This window comes from Sturnus vulgaris, chromosome 2 (genome assembly GCF_052056855.1).
Source record: "Sturnus vulgaris isolate bStuVul1 chromosome 2, bStuVul1.hap1, whole genome shotgun sequence".
NCBI classification, from domain to species: Eukaryota; Metazoa; Chordata; class Aves; order Passeriformes; family Sturnidae; genus Sturnus; species Sturnus vulgaris.
In genome coordinates this window covers 33,955,061-33,972,324 of record NC_142244.1, presented here as the reverse complement: position 1 = coordinate 33,972,324, position 17,264 = coordinate 33,955,061, and the positions used below count along the sequence as shown (strand labels likewise).

Genomic DNA, 17,264 nt, shown 5'->3' with positions numbered 1-17,264 from the left:
ATAATAAAACTTGTTTTTGTCTCCTAACGGAGAATGATTTGGGATATGGCAAATAAAAGCAAGAAAAACAAAATATGCCTTACATACACATCCAATTAATATTTGTAAGCAGATTAAATCCATTTGTCTATTTTGATAAGACCCTTTGAAATGATATCTTTTGTTGCTATCCATGTTGAAATGGGTAATTCATGACTTGGGATTTGGGTCCAAGCCAGGGCATTGTGATTTGTCCACTGTTTTCAACAACGCTCATCCCCACTGCCACACCATTTTAAACCTTAAAGATCATCTAGTTCCAACTACTCTGCCACAGGCAAGGACACCTTCAACTACACCAGGCTGCTCAGGGTCCTGTTCAACCTGGCTTTGAACTTCCAAGGGTGGGGCTGCCACAGCTTCTCTGGGTAACCTGGGCTAATGCCTTAGCACCTTCACAGAAAATAATTGCTTCCTAATATCTAATCTAAACCTGCACTCTTTCAGGTGGAAGCCATTCTCCCTTGTCTTGTCACTCCATGCCCCTGTCAAAAGTCCCTCTCCAGCTCTCTTGTAGCCCCTCTCCTTAGGAACTGGAAGGTGCTCTAAGGAATCCCCAAAGCCTTCTCTTCTCCTGTCTGAAGAGCCCCAGATCTCTCATCCTGTCTCGATAGCAGAGGTGCTCCAGCCCCCTGATCATCTTCATGGCCTTCTCTGGACCTGCTCTAACGGGTCCACAACCTTTTTAAGTCAGAGCTGAATGCAGCACTGCAGTCAGGGTCTAATAGTGCAGGGAATTCCCCAGATGTGGGGAATTCAGAGGAGCTGTGAACTGGCTACCTACCTGGAGTGGGTTGACCCTGGCTGGCTGCCAGGTGCTCACTCAGTTGCTCTATCGCTCTCTTTCACACTGGGACAGGGGAGAGAATAAGAGAGAGAATGACCAGCAGAGATAAGGCTGGTCAGTTTTATTACAGCAGAAAGAAAGAAACAAATGGAGATCTGCACACACAAGAGCTAAGAGAGGCAAAAAGGTCAGTCTCTGCTTCCCATCAATAGCAATGTTGGGACACTTCCTGGGAAGCTGCATAACAGTTCCTCCAGAAGGCAAACATTGAAAAACTCACAAATGCCCCTCCCTTCCTCCTCTCTTCCTTAGCTTACATATCTGTGCTGACGTCATATGCTATGGAATATCCCTTTGGCTAATTTGGGTCAGCTGGCCTGGTTGTGTCCCCTCCCAGGATCTTGCCCACTCCCACCCCCTTTGGAGAGGGGAAGGGATGTCAGAAGGACACTGCTGCTTGGCAGCAGGCAAAACACTGCTCTGTTATCAACCAGACCCATCCAGTTACCAATGCAAAGCACAGCATGTAAGGGCTGTGAACTTTACCTCGGTCAGACCCAATACACCACCTAAAATTGATAACCATGACTCTCCAACTCTTGCAGGCAGAGTATCTTGAACAATCAGCTTTTCAGGGGTCCGAACAAGATAATACTGACCTTGGATGACCTCGTCTTCATCAACCCAGAGCTACATAGAAAGGTGAGTCCTTCTACTTGTGAAAGGAATCTGGTGGAACACTCTAGAACAGATTTGCTGTGTGATATTTTCATACTCATGGAGCTCCTGAAGGGTCATTTCACTTCTTCATGTCATTTTCCCTTGCATATTAGAAAAATTCCCATATGCTGAGTGGTTTTGAGTCTCAGATTAGATGTCAGGGCTTTTATGATGATGCAAAATAGTAGCCTTGATTATGTTTCTTCTAGCTGCCAAGGCTTATTCCTTGTTCTTGTGGTTGGATAGTGCACCATAGGGCATGTCCAATAAGAAAAATCATCTTACCCTCCAAAATAAAGTGTCTGCATTCAAATATATTGGGAACCATGAATCATTCCTGGTCCATTCTGGCTCATACCCAGAGCTGGTGATCAGCTGGGGGATGATTCCATTATCTCCTTACCCCAAAATCCCTGCTGCAAGGCAGAGCTGGAATGGAGGTTCCCCCAAAGGTGGTAGCTGCCTAGCACCTGCTTTCCTTGCTTTCCAGAGGCTGACCTTGGACAGTCTGACTGATGCAAACAGCATAGCAGTCAAGAGCAGAAGTCTGAAATCCGTAACCCGCTCTGCTTCCTTGAAAAGCGCCGTTGCCACCCATGAGACATCCAATGTGGCTTTGTATGAGGTAGGTAGGGACCTCATGCAGCCTTCTCTCCCTGCTTCTGCTCACTGGACTGCTCCAGGGGGAAAAGTATTTGGCTGCTGTACTGTAGGTCCTGGAATGGAGGTAGTTTGAACAAACCCTAAGTATGAAAATAAGTTACTCCCAGGCATGGACTTAGCAGTGTTTAAGGTGACTCTGTCCCAACCCTCACCCTGACACTTGGAGTAATGTGGGATGGGAAATATTCAACATATATATGTAACATTGCCAGTCTGGTCCTGTCAGAGGAGTCACCACCTAAGGTGGTGGCACCATGAAAAACCTTTCTTACGAGATAGCCTTTATTTGGTGACATCTCTAATAAGGAACTTTCATACAAGACAGGATCCAAATGGAGCTTCCAAATGGAAGCTCAAATTCCCTTTTGTGGCAATAGGACTTTATGGAGCTTAAGCAGAGGCAATAGCCAAGAAAACTCAACCCATCCATCAGCTCTTTCTTGAAAATGAAGCTTTTTGAAAAAATGGCATGGTAACTTTTCCTTAGGTTAATGATCAACACTAATAAGCATTAATGCCATAGAAAAACTCTGGCCAGAGTTATTTTCCTTTTTAATCAATTTATTACCATTTATTGGATACTAAGACACCTTCCAGGTATGAAGTTGTGATCCAGGTGAAGGTCCTGCCTCACCCCTTTTGCAAGGGTTTGCTGTGGATATTCTTATTTGGGTTCAGTATATAAATTATCTGTTTCCAAGAACATTAAAAATCCCCAGCCACTTTCAAAGCCAAGGATCTGAAATTCAGATCTAGATCCCAATGTTAACTGTTGCTCAGAGATTTGCTCTCTCATTCACCCACCTGTATTGGGATTAGGGGACTGGAGCTTCTCTCTTAAGAGGAAAGGTTAAGGGAGTTCAGCCTGTTCAGCCTCAAGAAGAGACAACTGAGAGAGCACCTCACTGATGTCTTTAAATATCTGAAGGGAAGGTATCAAGAGGACAGAGCCAGGCTTTTCTCAGTGAAAAAAAAGGCAAAAGGCAGAAACTGATGCACAGGAAGTTCCACCTGAACATGAGGAAGGACCTTGCTGTCCAGGTGACCGAGCACTGAAACAGATTGCCCAGGGAGGATGTGGATTCTCCCTCACTGGAGATATTCAAGAACTGCCTGGGCACAATCCTGTGCAATGTGCTCTAGGATAACCTTTCTTAAGCAGGGAGGTTGGACTATGGTCCATCACTGGTTTCTTCCAACCTTAACTGTTCTCTGATTCTGTGATTGTGGACAGGGAGACCGGGTGTGGCTGAAAAAATTTGAGATGGGAGCAGTTCACAATGTGCGGCAAAGCTCCACCAGCATCTTAAGGAAGGTAGGAATAAAGGATGATGATGTGGAGGGAAGGTTTCTCAGGGGATGTTTTTGGCTTCAGGGTGCTTTTGCTGTCCTTGTCTTGTGTTTACCCATTAAATCATGAATTGTGGTTGTCAATGAGTCTTGTCTGGTGAAATGTGGTAGAGTGGACCATGCACGACTGTGTCTGATAAATTTACCATACGTCAGTCAGCAGCTTGTAAAACCTCACCCTGGACCTGCCACTTCCAAACTGGTGCAGTGTTAAATGTACAATGAGTCCTTCAAGTGACCTTGTCTGCAAAGGCAGAGTGATTTGGGGAACTCATCCCTGCACAGTGTGAGGCACTGGTAGATATTTTCATATGTTATATGTTGACAGTGTGACAGACAAGGTTGTGCATTTCTCTGAAGTTTGCTTTGTGTTTCCAGCTAAGATGCCTCTCAGATAAGCATTTTGGTCTTCAATTTTATTGTTACAAAAGAGAAGGAAAATACTTGTTTTCCAAATTCAAAGCCATTAGCTGTTGGTAGCTACTGCTAACATAGCAATGGCATTTTTATGCAACAAAAGCAACAAATTTATCAGGGCATGTCTCCATTGATGGATGACTTTGGACTCTAGGTATGGTATTGCTTTCCAGTTCAGAGCAAGATCGACATGCTGAGCTGAATCTACCCCAGCATTCTGGCCTAGAAAAAAGATTCATCCGGTTTGTCTAAACAAAACACAAACTTCTGCTTAGTTTGCTTTTACTATCTTGCTTTGTTTGTCTTAATGGATAGACAGAGAAAAACAAAGCTTGAAAAGAGTGTTGAATAGCCAAAAATAAGCACCAGAGTTGTTTGTGTTCCCGTCCTTCTGTGGAAGGCTGTTTGGGAGTACAAGTGTGGAAAGGGTATCTAGTGTTATCAAGAAGCTGCCAAGCAGATGTCTGGCTGATCTGGTCTCACTGTGATTCACTGTCTTGTTTCAGATGAAAGATCTGCATCATGAAAATGTGAATCTGTTCCTGGGCTTTTTCTCTGACTGTGGCATCTTTGCCATAGTGACGGAGTACTGCTCACGAGGCAGCCTGGAGGACTTGCTGAGGAACGAGGATATGAAACTGGACTGGATGTTCAAGTCCTCCCTTGTGATGGATCTAATTAAAGTAAATCCATTGGTCCTGCTGAGGCATGATCTCAATGGGACTTTCATGATGACTAAGATGTTTCAATCAGAACGTTGGGTTTTTTATAATAACACAGGGAAAACAAATCTGGATGTAGTTGTATCAGTCTTTAAAGGAGACCTCTTATACTTATTTTGTTGCCATCTGAGGGAAGCACCATTTGGGGCAGTAGAACTACAACCACACAGCAGGACAAGAGGCTAAAACTATCAGGCTGCAACTGATTACCTAGAACAACAGACTTTTGTGACAAATTAATTCTTTGCAAAGGCCCTTCTGCCTTCTGCAGAAATGCATCCACCACAGAACCAAACAGTATCCATCCCCTGCCACGGGATGGCTGCATATATGGTCCCTTTAGCAACATTCACACTTCCAGTCATGTCCCATGTTTTCATGTCTTAATGGTGAACAGCTAGTCTGGGACAGGTGGATTCCATTCCAGAACTATTCTTGCAGTCTGTGAAACACTTTCTGAACTTCCTTAAGGGAGATGGGTAGGGGTACCGAGCTCTTCCTTTCATCTAACTATTTGGTAACACTTGTGTCCGCTTTCTTATCCTTGCCTAAAAGCAGAACTTCCCGGTCCAGTGAGATATAGAGCTACATAGGGAAGCATCTGACTCTTCCTAAAGTCATCAGATCTTTCCAATATTAATTTAGGGTCCAGACAAACCTATTTCATGTTCCTAATCCATTTTTAAACTTCTCTCATAGTTTTTTGTTTCGATCATTACTGCATTACTCTATTTGACGTAGAGGCAATGCTACATTTGATGCCATCTGAGGTGACAAGTTGGCTTAGCATCTCTGAGTGCTGATGGGTAAGATAACTCTTAAGGATCAACCTGGATTTTTTTCTATGTTTCATAGGGAATCAGATATTTGCATCACAGAGATTTTGCCCATGGACGTCTCAAGTCTCGTAACTGTGTTGTGGATGGCCGGTTTGTCCTGAAGATCACTGACTATGGTTATAATGAGATCTTAGAGGCACAGAAATGCCCCTATATTCAGCCAGCCCCAGAAGGTAGGTATGATGAGGATTGATTTCTTTTTTTTGTCCATTGATTTAACATATGTTTGTCCTAATACAACTTCAGGCCAGTGGCCACACAAGGATTTTCATGCTCAATCTCGCTACATCTAGTTTCCTCCATATCATGCATTGTTATAAGACAGTGTAAGTAAAGGCTTTTTTCAGACTTCCTGAAAGTGAAGTGAATAGCAGAGTGACATGGTAAAGAAAATATATTTTCCTGTAAGCAGTGACAGAACTTCAGCTTGTTGCAGTTGGAGAACTGAATTGTCCATAAAATCTTATCGGTACTGACCAGTATGGCTTCACATCCTTAGACCCAATCCTATATTTAGAGTTTTATGTTTGCCCAAATGCAAAAACACTTTTTTTTGTTTCAATAAGTAATCTGAAAAACAAAATTGCTCTTTGCAATAGGTCTTTTACATGCCAATCACCAAAGGCTGCTACATGAGATTCCCACCATTTAAGAACAGCCCTTGTGGGACCAGGTTTGGAGACTTCGACAGGATTTCTTTCACTTGGCCATTGCTTTGGGGTTCCTCTGGTATCCCAATTTATTCTTGAAACCTGATTTCAAGTAGTATGTAGTGGTTTGATCCCTCTGTAATGGGATTTGATGCCTATACCTTTCCAGTGTCAGCCAGGGCAATTGTCTCCTCCCTTACAGAAGATAAGTGGCAGATTCTGCAGTGGCAGAAATGCTCCCTATCCCTATTACTCAGAATGCACAGTTACCAGGGTAACAATATTTCATTTCTTGATGAGGCTGGATATGTTTTATAACTGTGTCTTTTGTCACTTGAAGTATTGGATTATAAAGATTATGAATGAGATTTTCGCAAACAGCTTTTACAGAAACTATTTTCCACTAAAAAGAACTACAGAAAACATGTTGTTAATTGTTGCCATGTAAAAGAGCAACAACTAACAAGAATGCCAACATTTTGGAGCCAACATTTTATCTCAGGAACATTTTCAGTCAAAAAAAAGGTGTTAAAACTTCTGGCAGTGGTGAGATGACTTCTTATGTTGAAGTTGGAGTGGCAATTTAAAAAAAAAAACATAGAGTACAACCTGGAAAATCCTTTCTTTTTGTCAGTACCAAAGTCTAGTATTTCTAACACACTACAAGAAGTAAAATATTTGATTCAGTAAATAATGTAGTATTTTCCAATTTTTCCTCAAATGACTGAAATAAGGTATTCATTTAAGCACTTACTTTGCAATCGTCTGAGTTCAAGTGTAAGGAATGTGATACTCTGGAATTTTTTTAGAATTGCTCTGGACAGCTCCTGAGTTACTGAGGGACCCAGACATGTGCAGAAAAGGCACAATCAAAGGGGACATTTACAGCTTTGCAATCATCCTACAAGAAGTGGTTGCTCGGGGTCCACCTTACTGCACATCAGAACTCTCAGCTGAAGGTAGGCAACTACTACAGTATATTTTTAAGGCTTTGTTCAGAACACTTAAAAAGATCTGTCCAAGTCCCCTTATTAATCAGGCAATAATGTATTAGTCTCATGACCTTTCTCAGTGGCAGAGGTCTGCTTTCAACAAAACGTTCATAATAAACATCAAAATAGTTCTCATCATAGCCTTAGTACATGTCTCATCGCTGCTTTCACTGGGACTGTGGTTCTGGGTGCTCCCCAGGATGCTTAAGGCCTCTGCAGCACCTCCAGTTCCCTGTCCAAACTCGGACTTTTCATCACACTATGGGGTGAAATCTGACAGCAGAATTTCCCATAGCTTAGAAACTTCTTTGCTTCCCACTCATCTGCTTTTTCTGTGCATCATGGAGGCTGAAGTTTTTGAGTTGGACCCCTTGCCAGCATCCTATTTTGTCCATCTGTCCATTTATTTCTCCTTAATCCTTTCCTTTTCAAAGAGACTCTGTCTTCAACAGAGGTGGAAGTGATGCATCCTTTTGCTTATGTATAAGAAACAACAGACAGGTGAATTCCTTAGGAGCTGCTCATGGTGCAACCATGTTGTGCATCCATGGGAAGAAAAAACTCAGTCAGGGTCAGGTCACAAGCACTTAAATGGGGAGAGAGTGACAACAATCTAAAATTAGCCATTTTAAGTGACAGACCATTCTCGACATGTTTTAAGCTGGACAATCATCAGGTAGGGTATAACAATTCAGTGTCTGCCAGTTCAGCTGGAAAAATGGGGACCTGACCTTTCTGTGCTGTCACAATGCAATGACAATTATATTAATGATGTATGCCACTCTGTGAATCAGAGCTGGACCTATGATGTAGATTATGATGCAATTAGCAGTTTTCCCCACCTCACCCCCCTGCAGAACCTCCAGCAAATGTTGAACACAGCTCAGTCCTGTTTTCTAACCTGATAAAATGATGAATTTGTTCTCAATCCTAAGGAGCTTTCACTTGTGGTGTGAACTTTAAAACAGTCTGGGGAAGGCATTTCCCTTTGGCTGCCCCAGGAAATATTGGGTCCAGATGTTTTGATTAGTTCATTTGGCAGAGTGTGGGGGAATGAGCCAAAGATCTTTAAAGTAAGCTGTCAATGCTGAAAAGCTTTGGGTACTCACAGCAACAGCAGGACTCCTGCCAGAGAAAGAGATTTTCACTGCATTTGACTGCTCTGCACTGAGTAAAATAAAATTTCAAATACAATAACTTTGGTAGATGTTAAAGGACTGACTTCTCAGGATTTGAAAACCCAAACCCAGTTCCTTATGAGCCTCATTTCTAGGAAGGGAGCTCTAGACAGGGAGTAATTTCCCAGACATTGTTTTGAACTCAATCTCTCCCCCTTAACATACTTTCTGCTCCACTCCCATCAACCTCCTACGTCCTGGTTCCTAGTTTCTGATGAAGTATCAGAGGCTGGTATCCTTCCTGTCTGGCTCAGCCATAAACCTCTGCTGTCTTAGAAGACTGCAGGCCCTAGTGAAGGGAGTCAGAAGCAATTTCATTAAATACAAGCCTGCAGGCTCACGCATCCATCTGTCACACATCCTGCCCCCATCCAGCCACTTTATTAGTCATAACCTGGTTCTCCAGGGGCAAGAAGGCAGATAAATCTTCTTTAAATCCTTCAAGACACTCCTGGCAGAGAAAAGCAGGAATCTCCAGCTTCATTTGAGCAGACACTGGGTGCTGAGGACTAAGAGTGACAGCTGAAGGAGCAACATGAAAAGGAACACATTAAAAGGTCCATATCCTTTGCCCCTTTAAAGGCCCTCCATCTTACAATGTGCTTCCCATTTTTCTTTTTGCCACAGAAATTATAAAGAAAGTGAAGAAGCCCCCTCCTCTGTGCCGCCCAAATGTAGCTCCTGAAGTAGCCCCCCTGACATGCATCCAGGTAATGAAGCAATGCTGGGCTGAAGCCCCTGAACGGCGTCCAACCTTTGAGGAGGTATTTCATAAGGTTAGTAAATAAAGAAGCTGGTGTAATCCCTTTGTTTGTTCTCGGCAGGGAAGTGTTTTGTGCTTGTTTATGTGGTTTGTTTTTTTTGTTTTGTTTTGGTTTTTTTTGGCTCTAACTCAGTTATTAAAGAATAAAGAAGTTGCAGAGCCCTAGGCTTGTCCTGACTTAGGGGTAATGAAGCATCCTGGACATGAGCTTGATGTCTTCACATTTGCAGTGTACCTGCAGAGATGGTCTCATGGAGATGAAAGATTTGTAAATTATGCACCTTCAGATCAATTTTTAATTTTTTTATCTTCTAAAGTGTTTAAATGGTGACTATAAGGAAAATTCACCAAAGACTGTTAAAGACAAAGATACAACATTTGGCATAGGAGGTGTCTCAATTCCAGATTGGTGGAAGCTTGGAGAATATGCCAGGGAAATGAGACTGTACCTGAGGCCTGTTTAAACAGCTTTCCCAGATATCTGCTACTGGCCAGTCTCATGGACAGGTACTGGCAAAATAATCCCCCTTTCTGATTAAGGAATGTAGTTCTTATGAGGTCATAGAATCATAGACTCATTAAGGTTGGAAAAGACTTTTAAGTTCATCAGTCATCAACCCCCTACCACCACCATGTGCACTGTTTAATCGTGTCCTCAAATGCCACATCCACACGTTTTTTGAGCACTTCCAGGGATGGCGACTCCACCATTATCCTGATCAGTCTATTCCAAACAGGCTTTACAAACCCTTAAAGTGAAAAAAAATCTCAATATCCAATCTAAACCTTCCCTGACACAACTTTAGGGCATTTCCTCAAACCAGGTAAACAAATACCCATAATTTTTACCTTTTGGTTCTATGAAGCTGTGAATAATTTTGAATCCAGTGGCTCTGCTGTTGAGTCTAAGGTAGCCTCTAAAGCCACAAATTATCTGAAAGTTCCAGAGCCTCAACTTCAGGTCAGGAGGAGAAAGCACAACTCAATGAACAACTGGGAATGAAGGTGGCAGTACACATGCATGTTAGTGTGCAAAGATGGATTTAAGTCCAGTAACACGAAAAAAGATTGTAAGTGTTGCTAGTACCCTGAACTTTGTGCCTCTGCAAAGTTTTGCAAACTACCCTAAAGATTGTTTATGGGATAAAGGGGGTTGCAAACCTGCAGCCTGACAAGACTCGGTAACAATGTACATGTTGACAACTACTATAAGGTTATGTTTCATCTAACTCTCACTGACTGTTGCAAATTCACCTTCTAATTCACCTTTTCCTTTATCCTTTAACTCTTGCCATTGAAAAAAAAGCCAGTCTTTAGCACTGACGCTTCAAAAAAAAATGCCTGCTTTTTGTTCCTTTCCAAACTCAGGGTGCTACAGTGGTGTAAAGAGACAGACAAATAACTCTCCAGTTTGATTTTCCAGTTCAAAACCATCAACAAAGGGAAAAAGACCAATATCATTGACTCAATGCTCAGAATGCTTGAGCAGTACTCAAGCAACCTGGAAGACTTAATCAGCAAGCGGACTGAAGAGCTAGAGGTTGAAAAACAGAAGACAGAAAAACTGCTGTCTCAAATGCTTCCACCGTAAGTAATGGTACTTTAGGTGGTAAAATAGCTCCCCAGGAAACCAAACCAAAACCACCCCAAAACAAATCCATAGCTTGGACAACAGTCTTCCCTAGAAGCAACATTGTAGACCTGACCATCAATTTTGACAAGCACCTTCAACTAAGAAGTAAGAAACTCTAATCAGAGCTAGTTACAGCCATATAGAACTTTCTATTTAGTGGAAGATCTGAACACAGAAAAACAAGAGTCTGAGCTCTTGGGCATGTGCTAGAAAAGGGTTTATTCCCTGCTATCTTTTTTGTGTTGCTATTTCAGTTCAGTGGCAGAAGCCCTCAAGACTGGTGGCACTGTGGAACCGGAGTATTTTGACCAGGTGACCATCTACTTCAATGACATTGTGGGCTTCACATCCATTTCAGCCCTCAGTGAACCCATTGAAGTAGTTGACCTCCTGAATGACCTTTACTCTCTGTTCGATGCTGTTCTTGGAAACCATGATGTTTACAAGGTGAGAAGTAACTTTTTTCTGTGTTTCCTTCCCATCTTTTTCAATTTCTATATTTTTTTCTTAATGTAACACTATTTGTTAGGTGGAGACAATTGGTGATGCCTACATGGTTGCTTCAGGGCTCCCCAAACGGAATGGAAACAAGCATGCAGCTGAAATAGCCAACATGTCCTTGGACATCCTTAGCTCTGTGGGAACATTCAAAATGAGGCACATGCCAGACATCCCCCTCAGGATACGGATTGGGCTGCACACAGGTAGGCAACAGCACCCACCTGCACCTGAGCATCAGAGAACTCCTTCTCAACTGCATTGCTACCTCTGAATGCTTTCTTCATGTCTGCCCTCCTAAAAACACCCTTACAAGACACTTTTAAAATCTTCTGCATCAACAAGGGAGTTGAAACGGAAAAACAAAACCCAGAGAGGGTTTGTGGAGGAAAATGGCTTAGGACCATTTTAAGGAGAGATTTTATATTCTGTCCTAGCCAGAAACTACATCTGGCATGTTAGACGCAAGGGTTTAATTGTATGGATAGCTCCTTAATGTGCCATAGGACCTTCAGAGGTGGGATATCGAGACACTCAGTGATGTCTTTGCAACTCTATTCTGAAATGAAAAAACACAGAAACACTGGCATATAAAGAATAAAAAGGTTAGAGATATTTATTATGGGAAGGATATACTGGAAGAAAAATGTAATATAGCTCCTAAGAAAAAGTTATATTATAAAGAAAACATCTCTGATGTAGAAGTCATAATGCATTCAATCAACAGAAAAGTTGCTTGTTTAAAATGAAAGGAGGAAGTTCCTTTCATATATATATATTACAAAATGCATTTAAACTTCAAAGTAAAACATAGCCAAAAAAAACCCCCAAAACAGTAGAACTAAAATATTATGTAGGTGAAAGTATTTTAAATGTAAGAAAACACATCTGCTATTGTCATGAATCAGTATTTGTATAAGATATATGAACCTTCAGAATTTTATACATTTTTTTAGTCAACCATTGATAGATTTTTCCCAGCTGCTTGTCACCAGATTTCCTGCCTCTTCCTCTAAAGTACCAGGTGTTGCCCACTGTGGGAAGCGAAACAATGACTAAGAATGTCCAGGAGTCTGACCCAATATTGTATGAGGTTTTATCCTTCAGCTTATCTGATAATATCCACTTTTGCAGCTTTAGCGTGCAAGTGTTTTGCAGATGTCAATATCCTGGTCCCTGATGTACATATTGGGAGACAGAAGCAGAGTAAAGGCAAAATCTCAGTCAGAATATCCCATGAACAGAGCTGTGACTTTAGCAGAGTTAAAAATCAATATTTTGAATCCTAGACTTTATAAGATCCTCTTTTGGAGTTATCTCTAAAACACATCTCCCTGCTGTTTTCTTTGAAGTGTGTGATTTTATTTGACCCTTCACAGAAGTGTAAAGCATTAAGGAATGATTGCAGGAGCACTGTGTGTTTTATACTCAGTCAGAAATCAGATGAGATTATGGCTACAGATTGTCTTGCCCAGAGCAGGAGTCTCTGGAGCACCAGCAGCATATTTTCAACATAGAAAGAAAGGAATTTTCTGTGCAACATCTGCTGCTGCCTGTTGACAGCAGTTCTGCAATGTATCTCCCATGCAGTTGGCCAGAAAATATATCCCTAGGTGATGTCTGCAAGGGATAATAACAATTTTTTTGTTGTTGTTTTTATGAACCCTGGATATCTAGAAAGCAGAATTGCTATGAACTGTTGTGTTGGATGTGAGAGGAGGAGTTGGGAGGACTCTGCAGATCTTGTTTTGCACAGATCTGGCAGCATCATACTGTCATGGGAGCAGCCACAAACACATGTTCCAAAGCTAACCAGCTCTCTGATCCACAGAATTGACAGCAGAGTTTGATTAACCCTAGACCCTGTTTCTCCTGAGAAAAGATGCATGAAGAGGGAATGATCAGCATCATGAAAGCCTTGGGGAAGCTCTTGGGGGAGAGGAGAAGTTGGCTGACACTTTCACTGTACTGGAAAGGATGGAGAAAGGGTGTGACCCCCAGTCATGTACTTCAGCTGCTCTCTGGATACTGGTGCCAAGAAGAACTCATGATGCCCTCTCAGAAAAGGCAGTAAATGCATTTTGGGCATAGGCTGCCCAAGTCTTTTATACCCTAAGGGAAAGCTGCTTCTCTGGGAATTTCTGATGGTCCATGCCCATGGCCCACTTGACAAGACCACCAGTGTTTGTTCTGCATTTTCTCCCCTGCTTTAAACACATCCTGGAATCTTGGCTGTCCTCTCTTGACTTCACTGCAGGTCCAGGATAGCTCAGCTGACTCAGCTGTTTCCCTGCTATCCATGCCTGGGCTGGAGCAGAGAGCCAGTGAGAGCAGTGGTGGGAAGATAAGCTTTTCCACAGAGACTGAAGATGATTTGTGTATCAGTCAGGCTCTCTGGCATTCAGCCCTGCACTTTGATCTTGACTCTTAAACTCTGCAGCACTGCTGATGGTCCTTGCAGAGTCTTAGCTAGAGCCTCTCATTAACTGATCCTTGCAAGCCCTGGCAAAGAAACACTTCAAAGCAAACCTATGAACCTGTATAATTAAACAACTAGGCCACAATGTCCTCATCACAGGGTGTCTGGTTTCCTCTGAAACTTGTAACTGTGGGAGATTTGCCATTGGGAGTTTTTCTCAGCCTTCTGCTGGAGCTGTTTGGAAAAGGGGAAACACATACCAGAGGTGAAGGCAGTGAGCAAATTAGGTCTTGGATGCTTTCAACACAGAGAATGTGTAATTTTGGGAATGCTTATATGGTAGCATTGGTTTTGACCTGAGAACTTTCTGCAATGGGACAGGCTTAAAGCAGTATTCTAGAAAGATAACACCTCGCCCTAAAAATCTTGCCACTCCTATATTGTGAGCTTTGCAGAAATGGCTGGGTGATTGCACTGACAGAGCAGGGAACCTGAATTCAGGCACCCACATGGATGTGTTTCCAGGACTTTTAGGGAGCCTGCACTCATTTTGAGGACAGGTAAATGAATCCCATAAAGCACATAAAGCTGCAGGAGTGGAGGAGCTCTTATGGCTCACTTGACCACGTTGACTTAGTCTCCACTGACTACAGTAGAAGCTCATCTGCCTTTATTTGTTCTTCTTAAAATGGCATCACAGAATCATAGCATACTATGTGTTGGAAGGGACCCACAAAGATCATAGAGTCCAACTCTCAAGTGAATATCCAGTGGAGGGATCAGCCCTCTGGTGTTATTAGCACCATGCTCTAACCAATGGAGCTCAAATCCTCCTCAGTGAGGGCTGCTTTTTCCAAAGGAACCACCTTTTTGTGTCCTTGCAACACCTATTACAGAAGGAGCTTTGGTTCTTAGTGAGAATTCAGGCAGCTGCTGTCATGTTATCGCCATAGAAAGAAGAGAGGCAGTGTTTTGTGAGGTGGTGTTTTCTCAGGCAAACCTCTTACTGAAGCATGAATAAGAAGTCTCCAACAAGACCATTTTTTTGTGTATATGTCACATTAGCATGCACACACTAAAGACCAGTTCGGGAACCATAAGGTCCTTGGCTGAGACTAATGACAGTACCTATAGATGAAAACCTGAATTACACTTCCTCTAGAGAAAAGAGTTCCTCTCCTGAAAAGCTTGCTATAAATTAGAGAGTAATGGTAAGGATGAGAATTAACTTGTAAGAGATTCTGAGGAACAGTGTTTTGTCCAGGGTAAACAGACAGTTGAAAAGAAACCCCCTTAAATCAGGTTTTCATGGTCTCCAGCAGTCTCTGCTGTGTTTTATCCAGTTTTATCCAGTTTGATCCAGCTTGATCCATGCTGCTCATGTCCTTGTAATATTTTTTGTATGAACCATTCCTCTTCTCTCTTTTTAAAAAATATTTTATCAAGCAATGCTTCATCAGGCAGGAGTTAATATCTGTCTTACCTCTGAGTTTGCATCCTCGGGAAGTATTTTAAAATCTGGAAACTTTGGGCAGCAACAACTTTTCAGAGGTCACAGCAAGAGGGGTTCTTGTTCCCCATAGCTTTCAACTATGGAGTTTCATTGTCCTTAAGAGAGATCCGAAAACGATATGAAGGATCAATTTTTTAAAAACAAGGCTAAAATCAGCATAAAATTGCACTGTACTAAACTAAGTAACTGATCACTTCTAAATTAGGCTACAATTGTTACTATTTATATTATTACTGTTTTAAAACCTACATTTTAACCTATAACCTTTTTATATTATGAAAACCTCAATCTATAGCATCATTCCAGGTTGTTGATGATGTACAATGTTCACATCTTTTGTAATCTTGCATGGGGAAAGATTTCCTAGATGTCAGTTATACTGAATCTTAACTCAGAAGGATCATGACATTGAAAAGGCAGGCAAAGCCTGAAAAGGCATATGTCATAAATGCATCTGATGGAAAACACAGAGAATCCTGCCTTTTGTCTGCAGAAAGCCCCTCACCTTATCACATTGCTTTGTATTTTTATTTTTGTACTTTATTTGCAGGCGTGATATTTTCTATTGTAGGCAATGAAATTTAGCATCTCCTCTATCAGAGTCCAGTCTAAACATTAACTAAGCCAAATGCCCCAGATGAAAATTGTCTGTGTGGTTTGGCTTCCACACATTTTATCTCCCAGTCTGTGCATGTTCATGTGAACCCTGCACACATACCTCTCCCTGACAACTTGGAAACAATTCTTTGGAAGCTACTTAGGAAGAGAATGGTTCTTGTACAAAGAATGAGATAGAGGGAAAAAAACAGGTCTTGACTAGACAGGCCAGCTAACAGTGTCCTCTTTTCCAAGGAGGGGACACAGGGTGGTCTCGAGTGCTTCCAGCACCTCTGCACTCCCAACAGTTTTTAATCCTGTTTCAGCAAATTACAGGGCATGTCACAGCATCTAAACTTTCGTTTTCTCGCATGGAAAAAGACCTTTTATAAATGAGATTACAGTAGTCCTTGAGTTTCCATGAACTCTGAGCAAATTTCCCCCAGATGACGGAGAACTAAGGGCCTACCACACACGGCCTTTCTCAGACATGAAACACCAGTGTGAAATCCAGAGCAATGCTTAACTTTTGGCTGCTTGCAGCAAGCACCACGGCCAATGAGATCTTGAGAAAGCCTTCTGTATTCCCAGTAGGTTTTTTTGAGTGTCAGAGGAGAAGATGAGATTTGTTTGTCAGAGAATCCAGGGAACGTGGCTGCTGTGTCTTTCAGGGCCTTGTGTGGCCGGCGTGGTGGGGCTGACCATGCCTCGGTACTGCCTCTTTGGAGACACGGTGAACACGGCGTCAAGAATGGAGTCCACGGGCCTGCGTGAGTATTTGGGACCCTCACACAAAGGGGAAAGTCAAAAGGCAGAACCCAAAGCAGCCTGAAGGAGAGGGCACCAGTTTTGCCATTGTAGGCCATCCTTTAGGACCTTGCTTTCAGCTGCAACCCTCTGATTTGAATCCCATCCACCAAAACCAACATGAGTCTTGCCCTACTTTCCTCCAATATGGTTTGGATCTTGCTTTCAAGTCAGTGCTAAGAACCCTTAATTCAAAGCTGTTCTTGCACAGTAAAATGATGCATTTATCTTTCATGACCAGTACAAAGCAAGGCTTGGAGCCCATGTGGGCATTGCTTCCATCATACCCATGGACATAGAAAGTCCCACTGAGGCTGGAGGCAGCAGGAGCACTGCGGGTACAAAAACATTGTTACACATTAATAGAAATGCATATAGATAAATAGGAAAATTGTAGGTTAGTCTCTCAGGAAATGTAACTCATAGCTGTGTGGTCTTCCTCTACGTATTCAAACTGATGTTTTTTCTTTCTTATTATTATGGAAAAAGAGTTAATCAATTCATACCCCATCCTTCAAAGGGGATGGCAATGTGATTGACAAAACAGAAATAAAGGCTCAACGAAAAAAAACCAGAACAAACAACAACAATAACAACAACAAAAACAAAAACTATTTTGGGGGGAAATGTTTTAGAAATATTTCCTGGTTTGTTCACACAAACAGTGAGTTCCAGCA

The 17,264-nt window shown here is 42.1% G+C and overlaps 1 protein-coding gene across 1 annotated transcript in view; it reads left to right on the top strand.

The window, feature by feature from the left end:
* LOC106859824 (retinal guanylyl cyclase 2-like) overlaps positions 1–17,264 on the top strand; it is a 38,203-nt gene that overhangs the window by 9,604 nt on the left and 11,335 nt on the right. Inside the window, 11 exon segments of the mRNA XM_014887342.2 lie at positions 1,432–1,528; positions 2,037–2,171; positions 3,444–3,524; positions 4,483–4,659; positions 5,554–5,710; positions 6,997–7,146; positions 8,985–9,133; positions 10,544–10,707; positions 11,008–11,200; positions 11,283–11,457; positions 16,452–16,550. Coding sequence (XP_014742828.2) covers positions 1,432–1,528; positions 2,037–2,171; positions 3,444–3,524; positions 4,483–4,659; positions 5,554–5,710; positions 6,997–7,146; positions 8,985–9,133; positions 10,544–10,707; positions 11,008–11,200; positions 11,283–11,457; positions 16,452–16,550 — 1,577 coding nt within the window.